Raw genomic sequence first — 20895 nt, 5'->3', positions numbered from 1 at the left:
TTAACCTTGCCATGAGTGTCATTAACTTCAACTGGCGTTCTTTGTCATCTTCCATCAATTAACACTTAATAAAAAAAATCTCTGCCTATACATATATTTGACCTATATTAACCATACTATGCCTGAATGGTTGTTAGGATAAGTATAGTTTCTGCTTTTGGTTCTAGTCAATCAACTGACACATTTGAAATATAATATATTGTACGATGCACATAATTGTCATATATATCGAGGTACCATATAAATAGAAAGAAAAATGAAAATGTCCAAAACTTCTTTTATATTTCCTGGACAGAAATAACCAGATATGATCTTCTGGTTAATTGATCTGCTCTTTTGAAATAGGTTACAACTGTAGGAGTTAATTTTATTTATTTGTACTCTCTATTGAGAATGCTGCTAATTATTGACTTCATTCACACATCTCTTCAAACCTGTCCATCCACCCAAGGGTGACTGGGGAATAGAAATATGGTCACTTGGTCTTCTTCAATTGGCAGTTGAACACTTGTCAAAGTGGGGCTTCCATTTGGCTAGTTAGCCATGTCCGGTCAGAATGGGGACATTAAAATGTGCTGCCTTAAGTAAAAAAAGTGATATGCTCTTTGCACATTAAACACTCTTGCAACAACTCTTTGAGGGGTCTGTATACCTACTGTATTTATTGTTAACTTGTTCTCATCCTGAACATACATGAAATATTTGCACTGGACGTTAAGCAACATTCAATCAATCAAACGTGTCGACTGAAGACTTGAAAAGGATATCGCAACAAATGTTGGGTTGATGAAAATAAAGCTTAAATTTAGATATGGGATACAGGGAGAATAGGGTGAATAATAGAAACTACATGAAACAGATAGCCACCGCATGTGATGATCAGACTAATAGTGATTTATACCAAATATTCTATAGTTGTACCTTACAAACCTACAAAGTACCTAAATAAATAAACACTTGTATCATGTAGATAAAAAATTTATTATCAGATTGTTGATTGTACATTAAAAGCAGAAGACATTTTCTTAGGATCAGAGGCTTCAATCTATCTGATCTATGTCTGATAAGTTTTGATAATAATTCCTAATTATGCATCTCCATAATGGATTTCAATAAAAATGTTATATGTTAATGCATACAAAAGGGTATGAAGTATACAGAATCAAGGCATATAAGTTGTTGAATTTTTATCAAAAAGACTTAAAAAGCTTTCTTCAACCTAGCACTAATATAGAGCATTAAAATCCATCATGTTTTTAACCTACCATAGCCTTACATCAATATAAATAGATTATTTAAGTAGAAAAAGTAAACATTCAATATAAAAAAATGTTCAGACTAGAACATAGAGCTTGATATACCCTGATCCCAAGAAGTGTCACCATAAATGTTCTTTTGAAGTACAATATATATATATATTAATCCTGATCTTTATAATCCTCTATTGTCTAGATCTTTAACTTTATAAATTCTAACAAGCCAATGTTCTGATGTGTATGCCTCTTCTAATACATCCAATTCAAAATCTTTATTACCAATTTCTGCATTTCGAACTCTGTCATAACCTGGAGGTTTGCCTGAAAATGAATTTAAATAATTTTATGATAGGGAAATTACATTAGAATTGATTACAACAATGCATGCATACTTTTGAAAATTATTGAAGATATTACAGAACAGGAAGTAGGTCTTGAACAGATCTGAAAGCACCCACACTTTACAAGTCATCACTGCCAAGCCTAAGGCCTAAATAGAAGTATTCCCCCCAGAAGTCAAATTACCAACAAATATTCAAACAGTGCTTATGAATCAATAATATTTTAAATTCTTGCAAATATTTACATTATTGGTTAGAGTAATATAAATAAACATGTACTAGGTATAAAACTGTAAGTTATATAAAACAACAGCAACTACTTTTACTTCACCTCACAGAACTAGTTAGTTATGCCTATCTCTACATTATATAGTAACAATAAACATGTCTAATCTTTCCGAGGTTTTGACTCATCTTTAAAGATTTTTAGTTCTTTTATGATATTTTAGATTGAACATGCTTCTCACTCTCCAAAGGAGTATTGCAGTTTATCCAAATAAACTCATCATAGTTTTGTATATACGCCAGGCGCGTTTCGTCTACAAAAGACCCTGGAATCCAAAAATATTAAAAAAATCCAAATAAAGTATGAAATTGAAGAGCATTGAGGACCAAAATTCCTAACAAGACTTATGCATTTTTACTAGCTTAAACCAATTTTGACCATACTCCTCTAACAGTAAAAACTTCCATGCAATAATTCTATTCACACATTAACTTACCTCCTTCTGTATAAACTTGTCCAAATCTATAATAACACATTTTATACATGAGACAGTTTAGAAGTGTGGGTGATCCATCTTTATCTATTCTGAATTCTCCCTGTGGTGTGTAATAATCTGCCTCTTTTATATGGCTTCCTCTGTCTGTACTGCCACCAATTCTTACCATCCATAAAAATTTGTTTATATCTGAAATAGAAATCACAGTTTTAGAGCAAGGTGTGTCCGTCATCCTGTCAGTCGTATTGCTGTATTGACCAATTTGTGAATTTAATCAATAAGGGCTATTCCATTTAAACATAGATCAACCCCCAGGAAGGCATTTTGAAACCACTTCTAGTGGTGGGTGCCCTTTTCAAAGTTTTGATGAGGACAATCCTTCAAAATTTGTAAAAATGCTTCTCTGGGTGGCTGCCCTATTGTCATAGTGCCTTCCTGGGGGTTGATGTATGTTTAAATGGAATAGCCCTAACAAATCTTCTCTATTGTATATGGAATAGTTTTATTGCACATAAGGGAATTAATAATGGTGAACCAACATCTGAAGTGGTTATAGTGTGGTAGGAAAAAATTACGAAATTATGCTATGATAAATCCCTCGACTGGTGATTAAATTTAAATTTGTTTTTTCCAAAATAATAATGGAATGTTTATGCACTTTGTATTGGCAGTTAAATGTCACATTTAATATTGTGACTTTAAAGTCTATATTTTAATAATGATAAAATTTTGAATGTGTCAAGTCAAACAAATTTTATGTATCAGGACATTGACAAATATTGGGAAGGGGATTTTTTTATTTTAGATTTACTGAAATAAATGATTTTGTCAAAATGAATGAAGTCAGCATTTTATTTAAAAGTACTTTCGAGAAATCAATATTTCGCTTACAAATCATTTATAATATGTGTTCTTTTAAATATTTATGGACTTAGACCGTTGAAATTTCATATGAAACTGAAATCTTCAAGACAACATGTGAAATATAGATATGTTTAAGAGTATAGGGATTGCTGGTTAACATATGTTGTTGCATTGTCAGGGAATCTTTTTGAGGGTATGGACAAGTTGAAAAAGTTGAAATATGAGTGGTAAATTATACAAAATGAACACTTACTTACCATGATGTAATCAATTTAAATAATCTATATATCTTAATTATACACTCACCATCTGAGGAATATCCTGTTAAACCTCCAAATATAACCAGTACATAATTCACATCTAATTCTCTCATTATTTCATACGATTTATCTTCTGGTGATGCCATAGCCTATTAACAAGAAAAATAACAAAACTTACAAATTATATTATTCAAACATCTAATGGATTTATTTCACTTTAAATTTGAATCCAACAAACATTTTCAAATTCTTCTGTTTAAAAAAACTTGGGAGTCAATAAAGGTTACTCCTTGCAGATAATTTGCAAGAAATTTGCTGGGAACCAATTGAAATTGTAGATAAACATTATAATATACATAATAAAGCATAAGCAAAGGAAATACAAAATAAACCAACACCATCAGCTGTAATTGTGTAATTCGCGAGTATGGTCTTCAGGAAACGATGATAGTCCGTCGGACGGGGACGATAAATGGCTGACCCGTGTTAAGAGAGAGCCATATCTCTTTGCACGTTAAAGACACCCTTGTAGATTTCGAAAAAGAGTAGGCTAATGCCGCTACAAGGCAGCACTCGCACCCGCAAAGTGGAAAGGGATTAATATAAGTTGCAAAACTTGTTTCCCAATCCACTATAAATAAATATGTTTAAACTAAATTGTGCTAATTTAAGTGCTATTATAAACCTTATTTATTGCAAATAAGATTCTTTGTTTTGTTACAGAAATATGTGTTCTTCTTGGAACTCAAAGTCAATTGGCCATGTAGATATTAATAGACATAAAAATAGATAAGAATTAAATCAGAATAGGAATTTGAGAATTCAAAAGCTATCATACAGTACCTGTCCAACTCTTGATATATGTGTATTATTCCATGTATTATTGTCCACAAGAATTGTCCGATTAGCCATAGCAGTTATCTGGTAACCATAATCCCACCATGACATCACTTTAGCATCCTGATAAAATATTATGTACATGTTATAAGAATGATATCAAAATCATGAAACAAAGCTGGTAGCTCATTTCCTTCTGACCTCTTTGGAAAAAATACAATTCATTAATTGTGATTATGGCTAATGCTTCAAGTTCATTTCAATTAATGTGTATTCAACAAATAGAAAGAAATCTTACTTTTATGTTAACCCTTAGTTTTGTTCATGTACAGGCAGAAATATGAATAAAGGCACTTTACAGAGGAGATTTAACAGAAAATTTATGAAACAAGAGTGCACCACAAACAAATAACATGGTCATTTAAACTCCCACAAACCTCAGCAGTATTTTGTCTGAGCCAATAGTAAGCTTCACGGAAATCATCAAAGATAATTCTTCCTCCGTCTCCTGAACGAGCTGACAAGACAATGGATGGACTGGAATAGGCTTCTGATGTGACCCAGGTACAATGGAAGGTATAAGTTATTAGGAAAGCTGTCACCATAAATACCACTGCAGAGGCAACCTAAAATAAAGTTGTTATTGTTACAACTTATGTACAGTAGATTCAGCTTTTCCAAAAATTTTCAATATTACCATTTTGTCATTCAACAATGAGCATTTATAACTTCATTCACTCCTAAATTTTCTGAGTAAACCAAGGAGGTCATCCCATTTGGCAAATTTAATTTTTTTTTGAAATAAATCATTCCATGCCACATTACAAGTTCTGTGAAAACGCTTCTTCCTAATGTATGTACAATTTCCAATATTATGTATTACGTCTAAAAAAACTATTCTTAAACCACATATATTGATATTGTATTTTTATCTTATTTTCTACAAAGCCCTAGGTTTTTTTTAAATTTTCCTACCTCATTCTTCATTGGATAAGTGGCATCAGCTCTTTTGGATTTCTTATCTTTCTTGACATCCAAGTTCTTCATATATGTATTAAGTGTGGCTGAAACTCCTATACCTGATAGGATACACATGACTGGAGCCAAAACCAACATCAAACGGACCATCACTCCCTATAATGATTAATAATATTACATACTAAAATCATAACAATAAAGTATGGCACTTTGTATTTTCAGCTACACAAGCTGATTTCAAATCAAAACACTTTTCAGACATAAGCAAGAGCCTTTTCAAACTTTCACTCAAATATTAGAATACCACTCATAATGAATTTGTTTTATATTAAATAGTTTAAGTAATTGTCTTACTGAAAATATCAATTAATGATTATGTTATGATATCCTATTGCTGTTATTTTTTCCCCATTTAAAGACTACTGTTATTTGCAATACATTATTGTCTCTTTGACACATTCCCCATTTCCACTCTCAATTTTAATTGGTTGTGGTATTGTTTGAATTTATTTACAACTTCTCTAGACTGGAGCAATACTGAACTTGAAATATAGCACATTCAGAGTCGGGCTAGTGTTGAGCTACTGTCTCAATTAGGTATATCATATATCTCCATTTAAACATATTTGTAAGTCAGTCTTGACAGTGATAGATTATAATGTAATTTATGAACTTACAGCAAAATAGATACTAGTTACACCATACATGATAATAAAGATGTTGGCATCAGTCAATCGACTATTTGTAAGTCAGTCTTGACAGTGATAGATTATAATGTAATTTATGAACTTACAGCAAAGTAGATACTAGTTACACCATACATGATAATAAAGATGTTGGCATCGGTCAATCGACTAAAACAGAAATATAATCCAGCTGGAAAATAAAAAAACATACAATGAATTAGAGAGTTACATAGTTCATCCCTAGTGTTTTTTAAGCTACACTATTCTAAATGACATTTGAACATATTACACAGATTTTTCCAGCAATGTCTAGAGTTAATCAAGAGATCACCAATATATTCATAATATTCTTATTAACCAGCTGCATTATAAAGAGCAATATTACACTCATAAAATGGTTTCCTGGTTGGACCTATGGTTTGTTAGTAAGACTTTATTCTGAAATACCATTGGAAAATTACAAACAGATTTAAGAGGTTTTACCTAATTGCAGAACCTTACTATAGATAATTATCAAACAAGGGGTAAGTAAAGCTTTATATGCTAAGCCATACAATAATTCAGATCCCAAGAATAAGCATTTTATTTTTATTTAAAATAAACTCACTATACACTTTTTAATCGGACACCACTAAATAGGTGTTTGGAAGAAAAAAATACAAAATTTTTCTCTGCATTTGTTATTTATGAACAATTTAATTTACCCTTCAAAATTGATAATTTTTTATATACAAAACAAGTAAACTGGGAGCTACTGCTCACTGATGATACCCCCGCCGCAAGTGGATAATATTAATAATGTAAAAATATGCAAGTGTCTAGCTGACTTAGATAAACCCTGAAACCACATTTCAGAAATCCTTGTATTGTAGTTCCTGAGAAAAATGTGACGAAAATTTTCAACTTGGCTATCATGTGTAAAATCATACAAGTGTTCGGTAAACAGAAAGTTGTCAAGTGATCAATCTGAAAACGCATCACACGGTATAGCTGACTTAGATAAACCCTGAAACCACATTTCAGAAATCCTTGTATTGTAGTTCCTGAGAAAAATGTGACGAAAATTTTCAACTTGGCTATCATGTGTAAAATCATACAAGTGTTCGGTAAACAGAAAGTTGTCAGGTGAACAATCTGAAAACGCATCACACGGTATAGCTGACTTAGATAAACCCTGAAACCAAATTTCAGAATTCCTTGTATTGTAGTTCCTGAGAAAAATGTGACGAAAATTTTCAACTTGGCTATCATGTGTAAAATCATACAAGTGTTCGGTAAACAGGAAGTTGTCAAGTGATCAATTTGAAAACGCATCACACGGTAAAGCTGACTTAGATAAACCCTGAAACCAAATTTCAGAAATCCTTGTATTGTAGTTCCTGAGAAAAATGTGACGAAAATTTTCAACTTGGCTATCATGTGTAAAATCGTACAAGTGTTCGGTAAACAGGAAGTTGTCAAGTGATCAATCTGAAAACGCATCACACGGTATAGCTGACTTAGATAAACCCTGAAACCAAATTTCAGAAATCCTTGTATTGTAGTTCCTGAGAAAAATGTGACGAAAATTTTCAACTTGGCTATCATGTGTAAAATCATACAAGTGTTCGGTAAACAGGAAGTTGTCAAGTGATCAATCTGAAAACGCATCACACGGTATAGCTGACTTAGATAAACCCTGAAACCAAATTTCAGAAATCCTTGTATTGTAGTTCCTGAGAAAAATGTGACGAAAATTTTCAACTTGGCTATCATGTGTAAAATCATACAAGTGTTCGGTAAACAGGAAGTTGTCAAGTGATCAATCTGAAAACGCATCACACGGTATAGCTGACTTAGATAAACCCTGAAACCAAATTTCAGAAATCCTTGTATTGTAGTTCCTGAGAAAAATGTGACGAAAATTTTCAACTTGGCTATCATGTGTAAAATCGTACAAGTGTTCGGTAAACAGGAAGTTGTCAAGTGATCAATCAAGCGGAAAGCGGGGGTATAAAAAACAGTATACCCCCCCTTTTTTAAAGCGGGGTATAATAAAATTATTTGTAATTTCAAAATACAGGAATATTGAATACATTGTTCTTACCTGGGAACAAGAAGACTAGGAGCTGTAGATCAAAGTAGAAGGAACTCCATGATGTCGGCTGATGTTCAGATACAGAGGCAATGATTGGGATGTTGTTCTTAGCATAAGAAGGATCCAACAGGGAGTAGAAACGTCCAGTCCAGGGAGAGATTTCTTACATTGTTAAGGATTTTTTTTTATCATTAAATAGATCTTATTATTTTTCGATTTAAGACAATGATACAGTTAATCCACAAACACACCCACACAGTATAACTTTTAGAAAATGTTCTATGAGCTTTATTTTTTTTAATGTTTATATTACAAAATAGATGTATAATTTTTAACAAATAAAACAGTTAGAACTGCAGATTTCTTTCACTAAAAGCAGACCAATCAAACGGTTGAGATCTCATGAACATGTTTAACACCGTCGCAATTTTGCGACAGTCCCAAGTCAGGAGCCTCTGTCTGGCCTTTGTAAGTCTTGTATGATTTTTAATTTAAGTTTCTTGTGTATAATTCAGTTTACTATGACATCCATTATCACTGTACTAGTAAACATATGTTTTAAGGGGCCAGCTAAAGGACGCCTACAGGTGCGGGAGTTTCCTCGCGCTACATTAAAGACCCATTGGTGGCCTATGGCGCTCTATGGTTGGGTTGTTGTCGCTTTGACACATTCCCCATTTTCTTTCTCAATTTTATTACAATCTAAATTAAGATGGAGATGTTTTGTAAAAATTACGATGGAGATGTTTTGTAAAAATTAAGTCTGGGATGATAAGAATGTTCTAAATATGTTCATCAAATTGTGTTTTGACCAACCTTTTAAAGTTTATCTTTAATAAACAACAATCTAAATGGTTTTTCTGATAAGACATAAGAAGAAAACCTTTCTGAATCATTTTTTTTTTAGATGGAAAAGAAATGACATGGAGGTCAATGATGTCAAGACACTTATAGATACATATCCAATATATATCAGCCTTGGAATTGTGGTTAAAATATAGATTTGTATTAAGGATACTGCCTGTAGCCGTGGCAACAGCACCAGCTGCTGTACCTAGAATTCCAACCAGTAGAACCATTGATCTGAACAACACATTAAACTGTTCTGTGTTCAATCGGGAACGTACATAGTCAACAAACACATGGATCTGACACAATCCAAACACTCCAAGAGCCTGAAATCATATTTAATTATAAATAAATTGATGATCACACTAATAACATATTTATAAAGCCATAATATATGTGTAAAAAATAAGACACTTAAATAAAATATATTATCAAATCATCAGTCTTCAACTTTTTTTCTGTATAAGTGTATTGTAGACTGTTGTATGGTTTTTGTTTGTTTTCAGTTTCTGTCTTGATTTTGTCAGTCTCTCATCAACCAATAAGTCTTGATAATCTCTTTTGTATCTTACATCTTCTTTTTTAAGTCTTGTAATTTTAAACAACTTACAGCCATATGTTCACTGGACTGAACTGGTTGAAATCCAACAAAGGAAATCTGCATAGAAAGGAGGGTACCAAGACTATACACCTATAACAAAAGAAAGAACATGAGTTATTTTGGTAAAAATTGTCATGCTTTGATTATATAACATTTGAGAAACGGAACAGATCACCATTAGGCCAAACTTACTACAGAAATAAAATGATAAAATGAAGATTAGCTACTTCTAATATTTTCATTGAAATTCATTATAGAGAGATCTATTCATTACTTTTGGGGGTTAGTGAAAAAATTATGTGAATTAAGTTTTTTATCCTACATTGAACTTTTGTTGTCTTCCCTAACTTACAAATACAAATCAAGCATACTTACTGTAGAGTAAGCCACATATATTCTGTGTGAGAATCTACCAGTGGCCATCAGTGCCAACACATGGAGTGGTATCAAGTTGATAAGGAACACATATCCTCCCCATGAGGAAACCTGAAATGTAATTATCAAATGATCAGCATTGTTAAAATAACTTTTAACATACATGCATTTGCCATTATCAAAGGAGAATTTGATAGAAAGCTGAACTTTGCAACAATAATAAAACATAATGCAATGTTAGAAGGTTTTTATTTTACGTAGATAGTAACTAAATTGCAATACAGAAAAGCTGATTTTTCTAGTAGACAATACAGGTACACGGTAAATTTTTTCAGGTTAAAAATAATCCAGAAAGAAGAGATGCTGATGAACTCAGACTGCTCGTTTTAAAAAGTCAACCAATGATAGACATGATGTTAATCTATTAAAAGATTTTTTCTTGATCTGCAAGTGAGGCATTTGGTCACCATTTAAACATTTAAAAGGAATTTAAACTTACCATGTAGAAGTAAGCCAAAGCACACAATGCACTCCAGAAAACTGATCCTGTTTTTACAGATTTGATCCACAGTGTATATGTCAACAGCATGCAAAAGATGGCGATACCTTCGTTGTCATAGGAGCCAGCAACAGATCTGGAGATGTAACCAGGGACAATGGCAATCATAGCTGCAGCAACTAATCCTGCACCAGCATCCTGTTATAGATAAATTTAAAGTATATTCTAATCATCTGCTCATTATTCAAGGGGGAGATAAATTTGGGAACAAGTAAAAAATAAATAATTTGGAACTTCAATGCAATAAAAGTATTTTGTTTTGTTAAACTTTAAAGACATGTAAATGTTACCTTAAGCTTTCTTCAATTAAAATTATTGGCTGTTTTGAGAAAGAATGCTATAGTAACAACAATTGTTATTCATCTTTATTATTGGTTTATGAGAAAAAAAAATATGATATCTAAAATTTATTATGATCATTGACCAATACCCTTTATCAAGTTCGCTTATTTGTGTATGTGTGTATAAACAAGTACCTTAAGTTCCTTGGTAAACTGGTAAGTGATCAATGTGGTAAAACTGGAGAACAGTGGTGCCAAAAATACACAAACATTCCTGATATCAATAGTGATATGGAAGAACCACATGAAATGGTAAAGCACTGCTGATGTTATCATTAATCCTGAAATAGAAAAAAAAATGCTGAGTTCTCGAAAAAGTTTTGGTCCTAAGGATTTGACCATCAAAACTTGCTAAGGACCAGCACAATTTCTATACTTCATCTTGCAATAGAAAAGATAGTGAAAACCATCATACTTCCCTCAATGAACACCAGGTGTGAAAATATTTCAAGATCTCTGATTTAAATGAAGTATTAATGTCTTCTTCTGAAAGAAACATTGTATCAGCAATGAGACTAAAGTGCTAATTTTGACTTACTACATTGTACATGTAGCTTTAGTTTTATCTCTCTACACATATATAACCAAATTTAGGATTCATGATGTCACAATTACCAGGCTTCTCACAAAACAGGGTTCGACACTAACGGTAGTCTGGTGCCCTCCTAAAATCAAGGAGGACTACCAAAACATGGTTAATCAGTAGTCCTGTGGACCACCTGAAATTTTGGGTACGATCTGGTTATTCTAATGCTAAAAAATGGAATAGAAAGTTCTCCTAATAAATTTTATATATTTCAAAAACAGTGATGGCATTGATCGTAATGTATGTAAATTTCCATCATGTTTTAATATTATGTAAGCACTTTTGTGATCCAGGTTTCTGATCAAAATCTTCTTAGTGTTTGTAACACATGGCGTTTTCAATGTAAAAAGTACCATCATTGTTTTCGTTCCTTTCCCCTCCTGAAAAATACCTTCCGGTTTAAAAAATGTCTGACAACCAAAATATATGTAAATGAAAACTGCAGAAAGGACAACAAAGGTCAGCAATAATAACGTACATGTGTTAAAAAACTTCCAAATTTGGATAGAAAAACATTTCACCCTAAAAACAACAACAACAGGTTGAGGTTTTTTTTTTTAAAAAAGCAACAATATCACTGATCTTTTTTTGAGGCTTTCCTGTTAAATAAAAATCATATGTCATGCCATTGAAAATGGTATAACATCCACTTTGTTCAAGAACTTATCCACTGAATAGAATGGATTTCAACAGTGATGATGAAGATGACCTCTAGTACACAAACAAAGACATTGTATTGATGATCCCTTCAACAAAATCTTATAAACTGTTTGAAGAATTAATGAAAAATTAAAACATATTGTCTGACCTATTTTTATTCTTTTTTTCTTAAAAAATTCTGGAATGAAAGGTCATTAATTCCACCTAACAAGGTCTTACAAATTGTCTCTCATTGCTGGATTTTGCATCTCATTTTTCAAAATTTCCTTGAGAAAAGTTCAGTTTGAATAAAATTGATTCACTGAATGTAAACTTTTATCTAAAAAAAACCAACTATATTTGAAAAACTCAAATGAACATTTGTGTGCTTTCAGGTGCTCAGATGGCAGGATATTGCATCTTATTTTGAAAAATTTTCTGGGGGGGGCATGCCCCCAAACCCGCCTAGCAGGTTCGAGCCGCATTGCGGCCCTCACCGGTGATAGTGGTGGACTACCAGGACTACTCAAAATTATTTCTTGGTAGTCCTGTGGACTACATGTCCCCTAATGTTAGTGTCTAACCCTGCAAAAGAATTCAAAGTAACTCAATTTTATTACGGCACAATATATACACAAGACAAATAAATATATTTCACAGCAGAGGACAAACACTCGACTATACCACTGACAGTCACATATAACATGTAAAGTTAATGTTAAAGAGCAAATATAGCGTCTAGCCATTAGAAATGTTCATTATAATAGTCCAAACAGTCGAATAAACACATGAGCTAGCCACAGTATACCCAAGCACATAAAATACAATAAAATTCATAACTAACACAGTTGTATGCGGTGGATGGGTGGGTAAATAATTTCAACAAAAATTTTCAAATGTACATGTACCGCGAATCCCGAAACAAAGAAATATATAAGAGCGTCCTGTATCCAGGTAACAAATTAACCAATCAAAATAAAGAATACTCGGAACAATTTCTTCCGAGTAAATGTAAACAGTGATTCACGTGGAAATTATCCATTTTCATAAAATCAAAAATTACACAACTAAAGGTTGGTCATTAAGAATAAAAAACATATCTTCACGAGTCTGAGAACTTTGTATTACTAACCCCATACATGTGATCATGTGTAAAATTTATTGAATTCTAAGCACTTAATCTTTGTTTAAAAGATAGTTTAACACATATAATGTTGTGATGACCAAATAATCAAAAAGTCAGGTAAAGCCACAGGAACTGACGTATCAGAACACCTGTATTGTTTACCTGGGTAAATAGTTCCTCCAATGATTCTTCCCAATGGATACCATGCTCTATCATCAAACCAATTATGGAATTTATAAAATCCTTCCTCGGTTAAATATCTTGTGGTTCTGTAGTTGAAATAGGGATCAAACTCGTGGATTACACTTTCAAATCTCAATACGGAAAATAATCTGGTGGAAAATGCTGTAACAAACAAAACGGTTGTGTTCACATGTTTAACAAATTCGTTCTTTTATTGAATTAATGCATTTGTTTTTTAATAGATTTGTAGCAATGAAGCCATAACCATTTAAAAGATATAAAAAAAAACACTGATTTTTTGATTGAGTTAAGTCTGCTAATTGATATTTTATCGTATGTTTTTATATGTTGTGATGTTATGCTATTGTTTTAGAAAAAGGGAGAAGGTTTGGGCCCATTAAAACGTTTAATCCCGCTGCAAATGTTTGCACCTGTCCTAAGTCAGGAATCTGATGTACAGTAGTTGTCGTTTGTTTATGTAATATATACGTGTTTCTCGTTTCTCGTTTTGTTTATATAGATTAGACCGTTGGTTTTCCCGTTTGAATGGTTTTACACTAGTAATTTTGGGGCCCTTTATAGCTTGTTGTTCGGTGTGAGCCAAGGCTCCGTGTTGAAGGCCGTACTTTAACCTATAATGGTTTAATTTTTAAATTGTTATTTGGATGGAGAGTTGTCTCATTGGCACTCACACCACATCTTCCTATATCTACTTATTCATGATTTAAAATCCAGTACGGATAAATGAAACTCAAACAAAACTGTGATAAAAAATTATCCATTACAGATGTACACACAACGTATCTAAACTTTTGTATGATTTAGTTTGAAAACAAAGGCTTTATATCTTCCAACAATATCTGAAAGATGAGATCTTTTGTCTTGTTTTAGAGCTTTGAAAATGTATATAAACAATTATGACAAAAAAGTAAATTTTTCAAGAAGAAAGGTGTAAAGACATTTAAAAGACAAGATTGTTAGCAGCACATTTAACGTTTTACAAACTTTAAAAGACCTGTCCATTTTCATAGTTTAAGTGATGATAGTTATCCAGAAAAATAGGCTACCCATAAATGCTTCCAAATGAAATCTAATTTTGATTATCATATTATGCATCTATTATATCTAAATCTTACATAAAACCATTGCTAAGGTTAGAACCATCATTTTCAACATGGTGTCTTGTTTCTCTGGTGATAGTCGGTATAACCATCCCAGTCCCCATGGCGCTGCCGAAGTCTTCATATTTCTAAAAACACATTTTTTTTATTTAATTAGTTTTAGCACATATTAACATAATAAATACTAAAACATGTTATTTGTGTCATAAATGGTCAGTTCACTTTTGGATTCATCTCTAAATGAAAATTGTAAGACAGGGTTCATAATTTCAAATACATGTATAAGCATCAATTTCATGGCTTCCTAACTATTCAGAACTACCAAGAGTAATTTTAATAGGAATTCTGTTGCATTATAACAGGAAAGGATTCAGCAAGTCACTTGGAGCATGTGTCTCTAGAAGAGACTTTGCAGGAGTCAGTCAGATATTATAACAGTCATGATTTCATATTTTTGAATAGATCTTGAGAAATTAATACATCTTATCGCTGTTTTCCTGCCATTACTGGATATCACACATGTTCCAGAAAAAATTGACGTCATAAAACAAAATATCTGACGCTACAATGGAAAAGTGATTGTTGTACATGTATGTTTAAAAAGTTGAAAAGATTAGCAATAAGGTGTATTGGTTCTTCTACAATACAAATACACCTTATCGTTAATCCTGGCTGACCTGGCCGCTTGAACTTTTGACGCATACAACAATCACTTTTCCATTGTGTCGTCAGATATTTTGTATTGTGACGTCAACATTTGATAGGAACCTGGGTGATATCCTGTAATGGCGGACAAATAGCGATAAGGTGTATTAAAAACACTAATTGTTCGAGCATGTCTGTGACAAATGAGATGTTGCGATTAAACTTCTTCACATACGGATCCTTTGTTGAACACGCATAGTGCTTTATATGCTATTTATTTCCCAGCTGTTGCCAATCTGCATTTCAAGCATTTGTATAGTGCAATTCCTTGATTTCAGGTGATTTAATATCTCGACGAAGCAATGACATTAAGGGTGTTGATTGATATAAACCATTTGACAAGTATAAAATGTTATGTGTTCATTCAATGTAAGACATTATTTCTTTGACCTGCTACTAAAAGCCATCCGACATATATTATATGAGAATCATCAATTTGGAAGCCATAAAAAGAGATATGTAGGAGATACGACGGGTCAAGCTGTGTATCTTTCCCAATATACCACTTTGAAAAATTACTATAAACCACACCATACAAACAACGTGGAAGTCAACATTCATCGATACCCTCACATACCACCAACTTTAGTCATATAAACGCATTGCTATATATTTACCAACACCGACTCATTGAATACCAACAAACTTTGATGTCAAAAAACAAACTTTTGAAGCAATTAGAGCGTCATCTCGTACCGCCAACCGGTGAACGAACGCATACCCCCGCCGTACTTTCCGACAGTAAAGGAAAGTGGCTAGAGAGGAAAATCACCAACCCCCTAGAATCAAACATAAAATGGTGGACAAAATCAGGTGAAACTACAGAGAAAGGTTACAACTGGTTAAAAAACAATATCAAACGCAAAACGAAGAAACACGGTCAAATCTGGTTGTACATTTGGTATGGTACCTGCGACCTTACATCAAAAAACAAAAAGTATATAGCTCTTACATCAGAAACAGACAGCGCTATAGATAAAGCTGCTGAATACCTTGGTAAAATAAAGGAACTTGTCAAACAATATCCTAACTGTAGAGTCACCTTCCTTGAAATACCGGTCTACTCAATATCAGAATACAACAAAAACAAAGACCATAAAACACCTGAAATATTCAAGGATCAAGACAAAAAACTTGAGGCACAAATATACAAGTTGAATGAGAAGATCAGAACCCTCAACAAGGATGAATTAACATACTCGCCGTTATTCACAACCGACATCATCCATAACTCAAAAACAATCAAAAATAAAAGAACTAGGACATCAACTACAAGAAAAACATTCAGCTTTTGGCTATACGCTGACGGGATACACCCAGGACCACTTCTAGCTAAAGTCTGGCTAATGAAAATAACAAAACATGCATTAATCAACTGTTGGAAACAAGATCAGTAAGGATTACCCTTGCTATATCTATTAAACATAAACTTTAAACAATCCAATCAGTAAGGATATCCCTTGCTACATTGGACCGCCACTTCAAGACAAAATCAGTAAGGATTTCCCTTGCTACATTTTACATGCAACTTAACCGATCAGTAAGGATCTCCCTTGCTACATTGGACCAACACAACAGACACAATCAGTAAGGATTTCCCTTGCTACATTGTACATACTGATAAAACCTCATAACAACAACAATCAGTAAGGATCTCCCTTGCTATATTAGTTACAACATGAAGTATACACTGTTACTTTTCCTAGCCAGCTCATTAGCTCTGCATATCATAAATGCACATACAGGGTCAACAAAACAAAATCTAGTCAACTTGCTAAACCCGAAATTACATCATAGCGGAAGAAGGCCAATATCATTACCAATACATGCAAGGCAAAATTTAACAACAGCACTGCTCATCATACTACTATCAGGTGACATTGAATCAAATCCAGGCCCAAAAACAGCAAACGTCTTCCCATGTGGTTTGTGTGAAAGACCCGTTACATGGTCAACAGAGGGAGTATGTTGCGATTGTTGCAGCATATGGCACCACCGCTCATGCATCGAACTGTGCACGACAGATTACGAACTTCTTCAAAGATCAAACGTGCAATGGATGTGCTGCAAATGTGACAGCCTAAATGTATCCTCATTCACTTACCATGCATACGAGATTGAAAACATAAGCTATTACGAACCTCTAACAACAGATCTCAGCTTTATGGACACCTTTTCTACATCATTTAGTCCACTTGTAACAAGTAGTCCAAAAGACAAATCAATTACCAAAAATCGGTCAGTTGCAAACAGTACAAGAAACAGCATAAAGGACACAACACCACCACCCTTTAACATCATCAATAAAAGAAACCTCAGAATCATGACGGTAAACTGTAGAAGCATCAAAGATAAAACCTCAGAATTCAAAACAACATTACAATACACAAAGCCAGATATTATTATTGGCACAGAATCTTGGCTAAAAGGGGTAAAACCCGGAAAGAATCCGACTAAAGATGCTATAAAATCAGCTGAAGTATTCCCTGATAATTACACATCATTCAGGAATGACAGGGGTACCTTAGGAGGAGGAGTATTCATACTAGTCCACAACAGCATGATTAGTACTGAACAACCACAATACATAACAAAATGTGAAATTGAATGGGTAAAGCTCAAACTAAAAGCAGCCCAAGACCTAATCATCGGCTCATTCTACATGCCACATAGAAACAAAGCCCAACTAGAAGAACTAGAAAAATCTCTGGAAAAAATCACAGAGGAGAACAAAAACAGTAACATCATACTTGCAGGCGATTTCAACTGCCCAGACATAATGTGGGACAACCTCACCATTAGGAAAGATGCTCAAGATCCAGAAGTTCAAAAACAGCTCGTAAACATCACAACTCAATTTGGCCTTACACAATTCCACGAAGAACCAACAAGGGAAAACAACCTACTGGACCTTGTATTCACATCAAACCCGTCACTTATGAAAACATCAACAAACATACCAGGTATTTCTGACCATGCAATCATCATAACTGATACGGACATCAAACCTTTCTACTACAAATCTAATCCTCGGAAAGTCTACACCTGGGCAAGAGCCAACTGGGATGAAGTGAATAAAGATCTAGATTCACTATTATCACAGATAAGTAACAGTATCCAAAACAACCAAAATGTCAACGAAGCATGGCTGATGTTCAAGAAACACCTATTTGCCAGCCTTGATAAAAACATACCATCAAAAATAGTCAAGTCCAACAACAGACTACCATGGATAACACAAAAGATCAAAAAGATGCTGAAGAAAAAACAAAACTTGTATAACCAGGCCAAAAGAACAAAATCATGGACAAACTACCGCCATTTCCAAAAAACATGCAAAAGAGAAATTAGGAAAGCAGAAAACAATTATATTAACAACGCTATAATTGAAGGAATGAATAAGAACAACACAAAACCCTTCTGGAAGTATGTTAAGTCAAGGAAACAGGACAATATAGGGGTTGCACCACTAAAGAAACATGGACAGCTCATAAACGACAGTAAGGAGAAGGCGCAAATTCTACTGGAGCAATTTGCGTCTGTCTTCACAAAAGGAACAACTAAAACACTACCCAAAACAAACATCAGGGTAAAAGACTCCATACATCAAATTACCATCAGATCAGAAGGAGTTAAAAAGCTGCTACAGAGAGTAAACCCATCCAAAGCATCTGGTCCTGACAACATACCAAACAGAGTACTAAAACAATGCGCCGAACATCTGGCACCAATAATAACACTCATATTCCAGCTCTCACTAGACAGTGGTACACTACCAGAGGATTGGAGAAATGCAAACATCTCTAGCATATTTAAGAAAGGAGACCGACACGCGGCCGAAAACTACAGGCCAGTCTCATTGACATCAGTACCATGTAAACTTCTTGAGCACATCATATGCCGTCATATACTCAAACATCTGGAAAAACATAATGTATTAACATCACTAAACCACGGCTTTAGATCTGGATATTCCTGTGAGACCCAACTTGCCATTACAATCCATGATATGCTACAATCCTACGATAAAGGAAACCAAGTAGATATTGCGATTCTGGATTTTTCAAAAGCGTTCGACACAGTACCTCATGATAGACTCTTGCACAAAATAGACCAATATGGAATTAGAGGAAATATCCACAAATGGCTAACTTCATTCCTAACCGAAAGAAAAATGCGAGTACAACTTGATGGAGAAAACTCGAGTAATGCTTCAGTTGAATCCGGAGTCCCCCAAGGAACGGTATTAGGACCCATCCTCTTCCTGTGTCACATAAATGATCTCCCAGATGCAGTAAACTCATCAGTACGACTATTTGCAGACGACTGTTTGCTCTACCGGGAAATCAAAAACCAAAATGACCATAACAAACTACAAGAGGATCTCAAATCACTAGAAAAATGGGCCGACGACTGGGGTATGCGCTTCAACGCCAAAAAATGCTATATGCTTAGCCTGAAAAGTAAAAGTCAGCGTTTTTACAACCTTAACAACCACACGCTTGAACAAGTGTCATCCAACCCATACCTAGGACTCCAAATACAAGAAGATCTTAAATGGAAAGAACAAATAACAAATACGTGTAACAAAGCCAGTTCTACCCTAGGCTTCCTTAGAAGGAACCTACAACACTGTCCTATGGAATGCCGTAAAACTGCATATATAGCTCTCATACGATCAATAATGGAGTATGGATCAATTATTTGGGACCCATATACCCAAAAAGACATTGACAAACTAGAATCCATACAAAAGAGAGGTGCTAGATTCATTACCAAAGACTACAAATCAAGAGAGGAAGGATGTATGACAAAAATGCTAAAAGAACTTCAGCTCCCGTCATTACAATCAAGACGCCAACAACAACGACTGATCTTCTTTTTCAAAGTGGTTGAGGGGAAGATACCAGCGCTTCCTCCCGACGATTTGATCCAATTTCATAGACCAAAGAGACAAATCAAAGCAACAACATATAATAACTTTGTAACAAAAAACATTATAGACCACCAAGTCCGTAACAACAAACGTGCGGTCATAGTTCCAACTAGTAAGACAGAACAGTACAAGAACTCTCTTTTTGTGCGCACTGCAATAAACTGGAACCATCTGGAGGACTCAGTAGTGTGCGCCACTACTACCGAGGAGTTTAAATCAGCACTCCTCAGCAAGCGCGACTAATTGTGCGCAGACCAACCCGTCACATAATAGCCGAAAGGAATCTGTGACGTACCCATCCTAATAACAGAAGTGGGAAATACAGATACAGATACAGATACATGTACATGTGGTTTGGGCTGTCAAGAGTGCCACATCACCAAAATAAAACATCATAAAAACTAAGCTTTGTAAGTATTTTGCAATGTTTAAAAACACCCATTATCATGAACAGTTATATACAACAGTTTTTCTTCATACTAAATTGTTAATTAAGCTTGTCATGTAGACAAAAACCTACATAAAGGACACTTTTATCTTTTGCCGACAAGTTGGAGAACCGGCATATGTAGTAGAGTAAGAAGTAATTTGATTGGCTATATAACAAAACTCATTTGATTGGTTAATAGAAAGACAAGATTATAACCAAAAACAAATATATAATTGCATACACCAAAACGGTCTTATTGATAATTTTATCATTTCTACAAAAAAATATGAACTCCGGTGAATTCAATCATTTTGAATTTGTGGTATTGGTGAACAGCTGAGACATTAAAACCTCTCCATAGATGTAAATCTTTTAGCGTTAATATGCTATTTAAGGTATAATCCAAGGTTATGGTTGACTTTC

General features: G+C 33.9%; 1 protein-coding gene across 2 annotated transcripts; it reads right to left on the bottom strand.

Annotated features, from left to right (window-relative positions):
* Window positions 1-962: 962 nt before the first annotated feature.
* Window positions 963-20655, bottom strand: LOC134714616 (dolichyl-diphosphooligosaccharide--protein glycosyltransferase subunit STT3A-like). 2 transcript variants are annotated; one of them, XM_063576008.1, is made up of 16 exons: window positions 20563-20655; window positions 14417-14529; window positions 13260-13442; window positions 10882-11027; window positions 10346-10543; window positions 9847-9957; window positions 9481-9561; window positions 9040-9196; window positions 8031-8183; window positions 6052-6134; window positions 5256-5414; window positions 4718-4906; window positions 4287-4403; window positions 3490-3592; window positions 2320-2508; window positions 963-1577 (listed from the first exon to the last, which is right to left on the bottom strand). In XM_063576008.1, exons 2-16 carry the CDS (start codon window positions 14523-14525, stop codon window positions 1432-1434), a joined length of 2124 nt encoding a protein of 707 aa, XP_063432078.1. In that variant the 5' UTR covers window positions 14526-14529; window positions 20563-20655; the 3' UTR covers window positions 963-1431. The 2 variants fall into 2 exon arrangements, with proteins under 2 accessions (XP_063432078.1, XP_063432077.1); XM_063576007.1 differs by lacking the exon at window positions 20563-20655 and adding an exon at window positions 20384-20547.
* Between the last annotated feature and the right edge of the window lie 240 nt (window positions 20656-20895).

Source organism: Mytilus trossulus, chromosome 4 (assembly GCF_036588685.1).
Source record: "Mytilus trossulus isolate FHL-02 chromosome 4, PNRI_Mtr1.1.1.hap1, whole genome shotgun sequence".
Classification (NCBI taxonomy): domain Eukaryota; kingdom Metazoa; phylum Mollusca; class Bivalvia; order Mytilida; family Mytilidae; genus Mytilus; species Mytilus trossulus.
This window is presented reverse-complemented; position numbering and strand designations above follow the sequence as displayed.

Bases quoted from the DNA above. Each gene is read 5' to 3' on its own strand.
- LOC134714616 (XM_063576007.1), bottom strand. The intron at 13,443-14,416 runs GTAAGATTTAGA...TGTTTGTTACAG, and splicing joins AACCTTAGCAATGGTTTTAT to CATTTTCCACCAGATTATTT. The intron at 4,404-4,717 runs GTTTGTGGGAGT...ATATTTTATCAG, and splicing joins TCAGACAAAATACTGCTGAG to GATGCTAAAGTGATGTCATG.